A 14,105-nucleotide genomic window follows, 5' to 3' on the forward strand; every position below is an offset into this window, starting at 1 on the left:
GAGGGATAGAGAGAGAGATATAGAGAGGGGTAGAGAGAGAGGGATAGAGAGAGAGGGATAGAGAGAGAGACAGGGTATAAGGACATTTGACACCTCAGGATAGCAGGCTGTGACATTTATCTCTGTTACTAAGATGCCACTGCGTGCATAATGTAGCCAGCCAGGTCACCGTGATATAAGTCAGTATTTGAGGTCCATCCATGTCTGAAGATGTCAGGAGATGATGTGGAAACTGGCCACTAGGGGCAACAGCGGGTGTTGTGGATAGGGATGGTGGATGGACATAAGCATCTGTCTCTTATACCGAGGCAGCACAGCTACAGTCACCAACGCTCTGGACAACATGAAAAAAGCCTAACCAGCTCTGTCAGGGCAGGTGAAATGGTCAGAGTGATGTATTCTCTCATTATGTGTCTGAAAGTAGTGAGCCAGTGTTAGCCAGTTAGCATGGGTGCTTGACTGTAGCTGTGAGGTCAGAGCTTTCGGGAACAACCGTACTCATTAGCCAGAGCATCCAGTGTGCTCTCTGAATGCAAATCCACAGATAGAGCAATGGGGCGAGTATTGTTCATTGAGCTGCTCTCCCTCTCTTAGATGTCTGGAAGAAGCTGGCAAGGTGGTACAGAACGGTTGGATCAACCCTTAAAGAGATGGGCTAAGGCTTCAGAGGGTGTGAACAGTGCTGAATGGATGGAGACAAAGAAGGACTCTCCAAGGACTCTCTTTTCTCAAAAGTGTGTTTACAAGTTGATTAACCTTCAAAGCAGAATCACTTTCCTATTGTTTCCTCAAATGCAGTATATGATATACCATTTTGCAGTTCTGAGATTCTACTTTTATCCAATGTAAAAAACAGAATTTCAAATGTTGCTACATAAGACAGAATCGTTGTGAGTCACAAATGTGGAATAAATCAAGGGGACTTAATCATTTTTGATGCCGCTGTAAATCGTTTCAAGTTCCTTATATTAAGCAAACCAGACAGCACGGTGTTCTTGTTTTTTAAATGTATGGATAGCCAGAGGCACATTCCAACACTCACATCATTTACAAACAAAGTATTTTTTGTTTAGTGAGTTCTTCAGATCAGAGGCAGAAGGGATGACCAGGCATGTTCTCTTGATAAGTATGTGAATTAGACCACATTTTCCTGTCCTGCTAAGCATTCAAAATGTAACGAGTACTGTTGGGTGTCAGGGAACATGAATGGAGTAAAAAGTACATTATTATCTTTAGAAATGTAGCGAAGTAAAAATAGTAAAGTACAGATACCCCCAAAAACGACTTAAGTAGTACTTTAAAGTATTTTAACTTCAGTAGTTTACACAACTGAACCTTAACCCTAACCTTAACCATTCTGAGTTAATGCCAAACCTTAAGATTTCAGAGTTAACCCTAATCTTAAAAATGTAGAGTTAATGTCTAAACTTAACCATAAACACTTCTAAATTTGACGTTTGAGAAACATGGATGAATGTCTAATTCTGACGACACACACACACACACACACACACACACACACACACACACACACACACACACACACACACACACACACACACACAATTTAAGAGTAGGTACTGTATTCGAGGGGAGAATAAGGCTGAGACCTTGGAGGAGCCTGTATCCCTGCAGCCTGCAGCCTGTATCCCTACAGCCTGTAACCCTGCAGCCTGTATCCCTGCAGCCTGTATCCCTGCAGCCTGTATCCCTGCAGCCTGTATCCCTGCAGCCTGTATCCCTGCAGCCTGCAGCCTGTATCCCTGCAGCCTGTATCCCTGCAGCCTGTATCCCTGCAGCCTGTATCCCTGCAGCCTATAACCCTGCAGCCTGTATCCCTGCAGCCTGTATCCCTGCAGCCTGTATCCCTGCAGCCTGCAGCCTGTAACCCTGCAGCCTGTATCCCTGCAGCCTGTATCCCTGCAGCCTGTAACCCTGCAGCCTGTATCCCTGCAGCCTGTATCCCTGCAGCCTGTATCACTGCAGCCTGTATCCCTGCAGCCTGTAACCCTGCAGCCTGTAACCCTGCAGCCTGTATCCCTGCAGCCTGTATCCCTGCAGCCTGTAACCCTGCAGCCTGTATCCCTGCAGCCTGTAACCCTGCAGCCTGTATCCCTGCAGCCTGTATCCCTGCAGCCTGTATCCCTGCAGCCTGTATCCCTGCAGCCTGTATCCCTGCAGCCTGTATCCCTGCAGCCTGCAGCCTGTATCCCTGCAGCCTGTATCCCTGCAGCCTGTATCCCTGCAGCCTGTATCCCTGCAGCCTATAACCCTGCAGCCTGTATCCCTGCAGCCTGTATCCCTGCAGCCTGTATCTCTGCAGCCTGCAGCCTGTAACCCTGCAGCCTGTATCCCTGCAGCCTGTATCCCTGCAGCCTGTAACCCTGCAGCCTGTATCCCTGCAGCCTGTATCCCTGCAGCCTGTATCCCTGCAGCCTGTATCCCTGCAGCCTGTAACCCTGCAGCCTGTAACCCTGCAGCCTGTATCCCTGCAGCCTGTATCCCTGCAGCCTGTAACCCTGCAGCCTGTATCCCTGCAGCCTGTATCCCTGCAGCCTGTATCCCTGCAGCCTGTATCCCTGCAGCCTGTATCCCTGCAGCCTGTATCCCTGCAGCATGTATCCCTGCAGCCTGTATCCCTGCAGCCTGTATCCCTGCAGCCTGTATCCCTGCAGCATGTATCCCGGCAGCCTGTATCCCTGCAGCCTGTAACCCTGCAGCCTGTAACCCTGCAGCCTGTATCCCTGCAGCCTGTATCCCTGCAGCCTGTATCCCTGCAGCCTGTATCCCTGCAGCCTGTATCCCTGCAGCCTGTAACCCTGCAGCCTGTATCCCTGCAGCCTGTGTCCCTGCAGCCTGTATCCCTGCAGCCTGTAACCCTGCAGCCTGTAACCCTGCAGCCTATAACCCTGCAGCCTGTATCCCTGCAGCCTGGAACCCTGCAGCCTGTATCCCTGCAGCCTGTATCCCTGCAGCCTGTATCCCTGCAGCCTGTATCCCTGCAGCCTGTATCCCTGCAGCCTGTAACCCTGCAGCCTGTATCCCTGCAGCCTGTATCCCTGCAGCCTGCAGCCTGTATCCCTGCAGGCTGTATCCCTGCAGCCTGTATCCCTGCAGCCTGTATCCCTGCAGCCTGCAGCCTGTAACCCTGCAGCCTGTATCCCTGCAGCCTGTAACCCTGCAGCCTGTATCCCTGCAGCCTGTAACCCTGCAGCCTGTAACCCTGCAGCCTGTATCCCTGCAGCCTGTATCCCTGCAGCCTGTGTCCCTGCAGCCTGTAACCCTGCAGCCTGCAGGGGATACAGGAAGTTAATGGAGTTAACTAATAAACCACTCTGGGATACAGGAAGTTAATGGAGTTAACTCTGGGATACAGGAAGTTAATGGAATGAATGAATGAATGAGTGAACTGTTCCTCTCTGCTGAGCGGCCCAACTAGGGAGAGCTCTAAATGACCTCTGACCCTACAGTACAGCAGGCTATGAAAGCGACTGGTTTTTCACTAGCAATATAGCCTACAAAACAACATCAACCGCTGGTGACAAGCAAGGCAGAGGAATACATTAATGTAATGCAATTTAATAGGAGTTGTATTGAAAAGGAGGGTTGGTTTGATTTAGGAGACAGTAAATACAAGGAACTAGTCTGACTCCCAGATGAGGGATGTAGCCGTTTGACCGCAACGTTCTGACTGATGGTCACTGGTGTGTTGGTAACTGTGGTCATGGTCCACTGTTTCTGGTCGAAAAGGGCGCACGCACGCACGCACGCACGCACACGCACACACACACACACACACACACACACACACACACACACACACACACACACACACACAAATGATTTATCATTAGGTCTGGGATGTGTCCTCTCAACACAGGCAAGCCTTCATTACTGTTCATTACACAGCCTGTGTGTGAGTGTGTGTGTGCCTGCATGTGTAGTGGGAGTGTGGGTCTATGTGTGTGTGTGGGGGCCTGTGTAAGTGTGTGTGTGTGCGTCATTTAGCCTCGAAGAACTATCCAGATCAGGCTGCCGTTCCGGCGGTGATTGACTGTCTCCCATTTTCAGCCTGTCAGGCCGTAACGTTCCACTTGTGGGATTAATAAAGCTGAAATGAGCGAGGGACGTGGCCGCGAGAAGATGTTTGGGGATGGGGGTGCTTTCGTTTGTTTATTATTCTGATTGTTCAGGGGGCGCTGCAGCACCTGTACTTCCAGCGGCCACGGCCGTTTCATGTCCCAGTGGAATCTGGACCATCATATTCATCTCTGTCTCTATATATCCTCTTCTGTCTAGGAAATGCTCTCTCTCCCTTTTTCCCTCCCTCCCACAAATGATTTTATTTTCACTGAAACTAAAGATGACGAGGATTCCGTGTTAATCACAGAGAACCTATAGACACCTACTTGCCTGTGTGAGTAGCTGTCCATGCTACTGTGGTGCTGACACCAAGGATGTAATCCTATAATGTACTGTATTGTCAAATCAAATCAAATTTTATTTGTCACATACACATGGTTAGCAGATGTTAATGCGAGTGTAGCGAAATGCTTGTGCTTCTAGTTCCGACAATGCAGTAATAACCAACAAGTCATCTAACTAACAATTCCAAAACTACTGTCTTATACACAGTGTAAGGGGATAAAGAATATGTACATAAGGATATATGAATGAGTGATGGTACAGAGCAGCATAGGCAGGATACAGTAGATGGTATTGAGTACAGTATATACATGAGGTGACTATGTAAACAAAGTGGCATAGTTAAAGTGGCTAGTGATACATGTTGTATACTACCTATGGGGTTAAATATCACTTACGATTTAGGTATTGATTCAAATCGATATGAATCATGTTCAGCTACGTATTGTTACTTATTTGATAAGGTTCGGAAGGATCTCATAAATGGTGTAGTCATTTTGTACAAAAGAAAAAGACATTGGAAATCCTGTGCTATTAATGGACGGACCATTATGGCACTTAAACCACATATCATCTCAGCACAAATAAAGAAAAACACCCTACGTAACCAATGCAGAGAGAATATTCCTCACAGCTCACACACTTTATTCAGCTGCCAGCAAGCTGTCATCTAGCAGGAAACAGAGATTGTGAGAGAGAAAGAGAGCGCAAGAGAGAGACCGAAAGATAGAGAGAGAGGAAGTAAGAGAGAGAGACGGCCTGACCACCAGCTGTGACTGGACAGGAAACACCAGGTAGTGAGAGAGAGAGAGACTCACTCACTCACACACACACACACACACACACACACACACACACACACACACACACACACACACACACACACACACACACACACACACACACACACACAGGCACAGACACACTCGCCAGAAACACACACGCATGGTTACTCACTGCGATGCGGAGCAGGGTCCCCTTGACGGCAGCCCATCGGTCCTGCCTTCGGTCAATGACCAGAATGAAACCCACTCCTGCTGCAGACAGACTGGAAGAGAGAGAAAGGAGGACCACGGTCAACACAACAACTAACACCTGACCCCACCACACATGACCATAACAAGAACACAGCTGGAGACTGGAGAGAGAGGAATAAGATTACGTAGAACCACAGGGACTGGACATGACCAGAGAATGAACATTGAACCACAATGGTGAGAGAGGATAGAGATGACAGTGTCTACTGCACTAGTAGTATCTCTCTGTCAGGCCAGAGTAGAAACACCTACCCACTCAGTCAGCTTAGGTACAGGCAAGGTAAAGATGCTTCAAAAACACTGTCCTTAGTCCACGGTGAGTGAGGCATACAGTCCTTCAAGTCCTTCTCGCTGCGGGCGATTCCCTGATCCACCTCTACGTAGACGACACCATTCTGTATACTTCTGGCCCTTCTTTGGACGCTGTGTTAACTAACCTCCAAACGAGCTTCAATGCCATACAACACTCCTTCCGTGGCCTCCAACTGCTCTTAAACACTAGTTAAACCAAATGCATGCTTTTCAACCGTTCGCTTCCTGCACCCGCCCGCCTGACTAGCATCACCACCCTGGACGGTTCCGACCTAGAATATGTGGACAACTATAAATACCTAGGTGTCTGGTTAGACTGTAAACTCTCCTTCCAGACTCATATTAAACATCTCTAATCCAAAATCAAATCTAGAATCGGCTTTCTATTTCGCAACAAAGCCAAACTTACCCTAGTAAAACTGACTATCCTACCGATTCTCAACTTCGGAGATGTCATCTACAAAATAGCTTCCAATACTCTACTCAGCAAACTGGATGCAGTCTATCACAGTGCCATCCATTTTGTTACCAAATTACCTTGTACCACCCACCACTGCGACCTGTATGCTCTAGTCGGCTGGCCCTCGCTACATATTCGTCACCAGACCCACTGGCTCCAGGTCATCTATAAGTCTATGCTAGGTAAAGCTCCGCCTTATCTCAGTTCACTGGTCACGATAACAACACCCACCCGTAGCACACGTTCCAGCAGGTGTATCTCACTGATCATCCCTAAAGACAACTGAACGAATTGCAAAAATCGCTGAAGTTGGAGACTCACCAACTTTAAACATCAGCTATCTGAGCAGCTAACCGATTGCTGCAGCTGTACGTAGTCCATCTGTAAATAGCCCACCCAATCTACCTACCGCAACCCCATATTGTTTTTATTTACTTTTCTGCTCTTTTGCACACCAGTACCTCTACCTGCACATGTTCATTTGATCATTTATCACTCCAGTGTTAATCTGCTAAATTGTAATTATTCCCTCCTATGGCCTATTTATTGCCTACCTCCTCATGCCTTTTGCACACAATGTATATAAACTTTATTTTTCTCTACTGTGTCATTGACTTGTTTATTGTGTTATTGGCTTGTTTATTGTTTATTCCATGTGTAACTGTGTTGTTTCTGTCGCACTGCTTTGCTTTATCTTGGCCAGGTCGCAGATGTAAATGAGAACTTGTTCTCAACTAGCCTACCTGGTTAAATAAAGGTGAAACAAAAGTTACTGGTCCCCCAGAGAAAGCAGGTCCAATCCACACAGAGAGAACAGGTCCAATCCACACACAGAGAAAAGAGGTCCCATCCACACACAGAGAACAGGTCCAATGAACAGGTCCAATTGCAGTTCCTAGGGCATCCACTAGATGTCAACAGTCTTTAGAAAGAGTTTCAGGCTGGTTTTTGGAAAAATTACCCCAAAATGGTAGTTTTTCTAGGTGGCTCCCATTTTGGCTGTAGTGTTTCCAAGCGAGTGGAAGAGAGCGTGTTCTTTGGTATTTTTCTCCGGTAAAGACAATAACGATTCTCCGTCTTAAATTTTTATTGTTTATTTACATGTTAGGGTACCTGAGGTTTGATTATAAACGTTGTTTGACTTGTTTGGAAAAGTTTATTCGTTACTTTTGTGATTCATTTTGTATGCATTTTGATGGAGGGAAGCTGGGTGGATTATTAACTGAAGCATGCCAGCTAAACTTAGTTTTTATGCATATAAAGAAGGACATTATCGAACAAAAGGACCATTTGTGATGGCACTCCAAAAGGTCCCAGTTACAACACAAGAAGATCATCAAAGGTAAGGAATTTTTTATATCGCCTTTTTGAAATTTGACACAGCGGCTGGATTAACAAGAAGTTAAGCTTTATTTTGATGTATTACACTTGTGATGTTATGAAAGTTAAATATTGATAATTCTGTGGTTTGAATTTCACGCTCTGCAATTTCACAGGATGTTACCTTCCCACCTGCCCATAAGAAGTTAACCCTTACCGTAACCATTTGGAGTTTGAAATGTTACGTTTGGAACAATGTCAAAATGTTACGTTTGAGAAACAAAGATGAACGTCTCATTCTGACTTGAGACTGTGAGAGCAGGTAGCTCAGGAGAGGGGTTCAGGTGGAGGAATCAAAGTCAATCCCATGTGCCAGCAGAATCAACTGTGCACGCTCACACACTCACTGACTCACTTACTCCTTTTAGAGGGGACACGTGAGCGCATGCCTCAGCAGCAAACCCTGCCAGCACAGCAAACTGATGAACAGAATGTCTCCACTCCTCAACGGTTCCTCTCCTCCTCACACGACAACAGCTTTGCTAACCCAAATCCTCCCACAGAGAAAAAGGATAAATAATTCCATATTGAAAGTGAAAACGGGCAGAAGAAGGACAGAAGGGAAGAGGTGTGTCTCTGTGTGTGTTACTTCTGTTGGAGGGAGAGCACTCAGCCTCCGCTCAGCCTGGCTGAGGGGTGGCCAGCCAGAAAGCCGGGGGATGTGGGAGAGGGGATGGGCTGATGGAGAGGAGCGCAGGTGCAGTCGCTATCTCGGTGTCTGTCTCTCTCTCTGTCTCTCGCTCTCTCTCTGCATCTCTGTATGCCTCTCTCTCTGCGTCTCTGTGTGTGTGTGTGTCTCTCTCTCTCTCTCTCTCTCTCTCTCTCTCTCTCTTTCTGTGTCTGTCTCTCTGTCTCTCTCTCTTTCTCTGTCTCTCTCTCTCTGTGTCTCTCTCTGTCTCTCTGTCTCTCTCTTTCTCTCTCTCTTTCTCTCTCTCTTTCTCTGTGTCTGTGTGTGTCTCTCTCTCTGCCTCTCTCTCTCTGTCTCTCTCTCTTTCTGTCTCTGTCTCTGTGTCTCTCTCTATCTGTGTCTCTCTCTCTGAGTCTCTGTCTCTGTCACTCTCTCTCTCTCTCTGTCTCTCTCTGTCTCTCTGTGTGTCTCTTTCTCTGTGTCTCTCTCTCTCTCTGTGTCTCTCTGTCAATTCAATTCAATTCAAGGGCTTTATTGGCATGGGAAACATGTGTTAACATTGCCAAAGCAAGTGAGGTAGATAATATATAAAGTGAATATATAAAGTGAAATAAACAATAAAAATTAACAGTAAACATTACACATACAGAAGTTTCAAAACAATAAAGACATTACAAATGTCATATTATATATATATATACAGTGTTTTAACAATGTACAAATGGTTAAAGGACACAAGATAAAATAAATAAGCATAAATATGGGTTGTATTTACAATGGTGTGTGTTCTTCGCTGGTTGCCCTTTTCTCGTGGCAACAGGTCACAAATATTGCTGCTGTGATGGCACACTGTGGAATTTCACCCAGTAGATATGGAAGTTTATCAAAATTTGATTTTTTTTCGAATTCTTTGTGGATTTGTGTAATCTGAGGGAAATATGTCTCTCTAATATGGTCATACGTTGGACAGGAGGTTAGGAAGTGCAGCTCAGTTTCCACCTCATTTTGTGGGCAGTGAGCACATAGCCTGTCTTCTCTTGAGAGCCATATCTGCCTACGGTGGACTTTCTCAATAGCAAGGCTATGCTCACTGAGTCTGTACATTGTCAAAGCTTTCCTTAATTTTGGGTCAGTCACAGTGGTCAGGTATTCTGCCGCTGTGTACTCCCTGTTTAGGGCCAAATAGCATTCTAGTTTGCTCTATTTTTTTGTTAATTCTTTCCAATGTGTCAAGTAATTATCTTTTTGTTTTCTCATGATTTGGTTGGGTCTAATTGTGCTGCTGTCCTGGGGCTCTGTAGGGTGTGTTTGTGTTTGTGAACAGAGCCCCAGGACCAGCTTGATTTGGGGACTCTTCTCCAGGTTCATCTCTCTGTAGGTGATGGCTTTGTTATGGAAGGTTTGGGAATCGCTTCCTTTTAGGTGGTTATCAAATTTAACTGCTCTTTTCTGGATTTTGATAATTAGTGGGTATCGGCCTAATTCTGCTCTGCATGCATTATTTGGTGTTCTACGTTGTACACGGAGGATATTTTTGCAGAATTCTGCATGCAGTCTCAATTTGGTGCTTGTCCCATTTTGTGAAGTCTTGGTTGGTGAGCGGACCCCAGACCTCACAACCATAAAGGGCAATGGGCTCTATGACTGATTCAAGTATTTTTAGTCAAATCCTAATTGGTATGTTGAAATTTATGTTCCTTTTGATGGTATAGAATGCCCTTCTTGCCTTGTCTCTCAGATCGTTCACAGCTTTGTGGAAGTTACCTGTGGCGCTGATGTTTAGGCCAAGGTATGTATAGTTTTGTGTGTGCTCTAGGGCAACAGTGTCTAGATGGAATTTGTATTTGTGGTCCTGGTGACTGGACCTTTTTTGGAACACCATTATTTTGGTCTTACTGAGATTTACTGTCAGGGCCCAGGTCTGACAGAATATGTGCATAAGATCTAGGTGCTGCTGTAGGCCCTCCTTGGTTGGTGACAGAAGCACCAGATCATCAGCAAACAGCAGACATTTGACTTCGGATTCTAGTAGGGTGAGGCCGGGTGCTGCAGACTTTTCTAGTGCCCGCGCCAATTCGTTGATATATATGTTGAAGAGGGTGGGGCTGTCTCTCTCTCTCTCTCTGTGTTTCTCTCTCTCTCTGTGTTTCTCTCTCTCTGTGTTTCTCTCTCTCTCTCTGTTTCTCTGTCGCTCTCTCCTGGGTCTGTACTTTGTCAATGGTAGGTTACGGGGGGGCTCTTTGGGGAGATTCACCTACTGCTCACCTCTTGGCCACAGTACAGTAGACCACAGTACAGTAGACAGCACAGAACAATATCAGAAAGCAACCTGTAACCAAAATATCCAAACACTCTTAGATAACTCTCTGGATAGCACATTCACTCACAGTAAAGAAGGCATCAATCTGGCAGAACAAAACAACTATATATTCAGGCAAACAGCAAAAGAAGCACAATTGAAATTGATAAAAAACCAAACAAAAAAGATCACAGATGACAACTGGTTTGATGCAGATGGTAAAATTATAAGGAAAAAACGTAGAACACCTTCAACCAAAAGTACAGAGACCCAAATAATGGTGAATTACACCTTCATTACTGTGAGACTCTATAAACGTACACTCAGAACCAAAAAAGCACAGTACAACAGCAAGCAGCTGACACTAGCTGAGTCCATAAACACAAACAACTTCTGGCAAAAAATAAATAATTCTAAACAAGAGGAATTAGCGATACAAAATGGTGACATATGGACAACCCATTTTAAAACACTCTACAACACCGTTCAAATGACAAAAACACAGAACAACGCCAAATTCATGAGAAGTTGAATTCTCTCAAATTTAAAAAAGAATGTGGACCTGATGGAATCCTAAATAATATGCTTGTAACGATTCTCTTGTTGTGAAGTTGAGGCGGACCAAAACGCAGCGTGGTGGTTGTTCATTGTATTTTAATGAAGACACTATACATGAACAAACTAACGAAAACAAGAAACGTGAGAACTCAAAACAGCCCTATCTGGTGCAAACACAAAGACAGGAACAATCACCCACCAACACACAGTGAAACCCAGGCTACCTAAGTATGATTCTCAATCAGAGACAACTAATGACACCTGCCTCTGATTGAGAACCATACTAGGCCGAAAACATAGAACTGCCCCACAACATAGAAAAACAAACATAGACTGCCCACCCAACTCACGCCCTGACCATACTAAATAAATACAACACAAAGGAAATAGAGGTCAGAGCGTGACAGTACCCCCCCCCCAAAGGTGCGGACTCCGGCCGCAAAACCTTGACCTATAGGGGAGGGTCTGGGTGGGCGTCTGTCCGCGGCTGCGGCTCTGGCGCGGGACGCGGACCCCACTTCGCCATTGTCTTAGTCCGCCTTATTGTCCGCCTCCGTGGCTTACTCACCATGCCCACCCCTCTCAATGACCCCACTGGACAGAGGGGCTGCTTGGGACAGAGGGGCAGCTTCTCGGGACAGAGGGACAGCTGCTCGGGACAGAGGGACAGCTGCTCGGGACAGAGGGACAGCTGCTCGGGACAGAGGGACAGCTGCTCGGGACAGAGGGGCAGCTGCTCCAGGCAGAGGGGCTCTAGCGGCCCCTGGCTGACCGGCGGCACTGGCGGCCCCTGGCTGACTGGCGGCCCCTGGCTGACTGGCGGCACTGGCGGCCCCTGGTTGACTGGCGGCGCTGGCGCTGGGCTGACTGGCGGCACTGGCGGCCCCTGGTTGACTGGCGGCACTGGCGGCCCCTGGCTGACTGGCGGCACTGGCGGCCCCTGGCTGACTGGCGGCACTGGCGGCCCCTGGCTGACTGGCGGCACCTGGCTGACGGGCGGCACTGGCGGCGCTGGGCAGACGGGCGGCACTGGCGGCGCTGGGCAGACGGGCGGCACTGGCGGCGCTGGGCAGACGGGCGGCACTGGCGGCGCTGGGCAGACGGGCGGCACTGGCGGCGCTGGGCAGACGGGCGGCACTGGCGGCGCTGGGCAGACGGGCGGCGCTGGCGGCGTTGGGCAGACGGGCGGCGCTGGCAGCGCTGGGCAGACGGGAGACTCCGGCAGCGCTGGAGAGGAAGGCTCTGGTAGCGCCGGAGAGGAGGAAGGCTCTGGTAGCGCCGGAGAGGCGGGAGACTCCGGCAACGCTGGAGAGGAGAGAGCCCCTGCAAGGATGGGCCGGAGAGACAGCCTGGTACGGGGAGCTGCCACCGGAGGGCTGGTGCGTGGAGGTGGTGACGGATAGACCGGGCCGTGCAGGCGCACTGGAGCTCTTGAGCACCGAGCCTGCCCAACCTTACCCGGTTGAATGGTCCCGGTCGCCCTGCCCGTGCGGCGAGGTGGAATAGCCCGCACTGGGCTATGCAGGCGAACCGGGGACACCGTGCGCAAGGCTGGTGCCATGTAAGCCGGCCCAAGGAGACGCACTGGAGACCAGATGCGTAGAGCCGGCTTCATGGCACTTGGCTCGATGCCCACTCTAGCCCGGCCGATACGCGGAGCTGGAATGTACCGCACCGGGCTGTGCACCCGCACTGGGGACACCGTGCGCTCCACAGCATAACACGGTGCCTGCCCGGTCTCTCCAGCCCCCCGGTAACCACAGGAAGTTGGCTCAGGTCTCCTACCTGGCGTAGCCATACTCCCTGTTAGCCCCCCCCCAAGAAATTTTTGGGGCTGACTCCCGGGCTTCCATCCACGACGCCGCGCTGCCTCCTCATACCAGCGCCTCTCCGCTTTCGCCGCCTCCAGTTCTTCTTTGGGACGGCGATATTCTCCTGGCTGAGCCCAGGGTCCTCTTCCGTCTAATTCCTCCTCCCATGTCCATACCTCCTCGCGCTGCTCTTGCTGCTGCTTTCTCCGTTGCCCATTACCACACCGCTTGGTCCTGTTGTGGTGGGTGATTCTGTAACGATTCTCTTGTTGTGAAGTTGAGGCGGACCAAAACGCAGCGTGGTGGTTGTTCATTGTATTTTAATGAAGACACTATACATGAACAAACTAACGAAAACAAGAAACGTGAGAACTCAAAACAGCCCTATCTGGTGCAAACACAAAGACAGGAACAATCACCCACCAACACACAGTGAAACCCAGGCTACCTAAGTATGATTCTCAATCAGAGACAACTAATGACACCTGCCTCTGATTGAGAACCATACTAGGCCGAAAACATAGAACTGCCCCACAACATAGAAAAACAAACATAGACTGCCCACCCAACTCACGCCCTGACCATACTAAATAAATACAACACAAAGGAAATAGAGGTCAGAACGTGACAATGCTCAAACTCACTAGTGCAAAACTTCAATTGGCTATTTTAAAACGGTTTAATTTGATCCTGAGTATAGGTTATTTCCCTGACATCTGAAATCAAGGACTCATAACCCCAATCTTTAAGAACAGAGACAAATTTGATCCTAACAATTACAGAGGCATTTGTGTGAACAGTAACCTGGGGAAGGTTTTCTGTATTATTATAAATGCAAGAGTTCTAAACTTTCTTAATAAGCACAATGTCTTGAGTAAAAGGCAAATTGGATTTATACTGAAACATCGCACGACTGATATCATATTTACACCCTACACACCCTGATAGATAAACATGTCCACCAAAATAATACCAAAATATACACTTGCTTTATCGACTTACAAAAAGCATTTGATTCTATTTGGCATACAGGACTGTTCTACAAAGTTATTGAAAGTGGTGTAGGGGGTAAAACATATGACACAATTAAATCAATATATACTGGCAATACGTGCAGCATTAAAATTGGCAAGAAAATAACAGAATTCTTTAACCAGGGGCGGAGCCTTCATCAGGGTTGTAATCTGAGCCCTGC

General features: G+C 47.8%; 1 protein-coding gene across 11 annotated transcripts in view; it reads right to left on the bottom strand.

Moving 5' to 3' along the window:
• Nucleotides 1-14,105, bottom strand: part of LOC110520523 (guanine nucleotide exchange factor DBS) — a 96,720-nt gene that overhangs the window by 34,842 nt on the left and 47,773 nt on the right. For all 11 annotated transcript variants that reach the window (XM_090230303.1, XM_090230302.1, XM_090230310.1 and 8 more), the window contains exon 4: nucleotides 5,383-5,473. In XM_090230303.1, the coding sequence (XP_090086429.1) occupies nucleotides 5,383-5,473 (91 nt within the window). The remainder of the gene's footprint in view (nucleotides 1-5,382; nucleotides 5,474-14,105) is intronic.

The sequence above is a fragment of the Oncorhynchus mykiss genome, chromosome 3, assembly GCF_057628025.1.
Source record: "Oncorhynchus mykiss isolate SJ-2025 chromosome 3, ASM5762802v1, whole genome shotgun sequence".
NCBI classification, from domain to species: domain Eukaryota; kingdom Metazoa; phylum Chordata; class Actinopteri; order Salmoniformes; family Salmonidae; genus Oncorhynchus; species Oncorhynchus mykiss.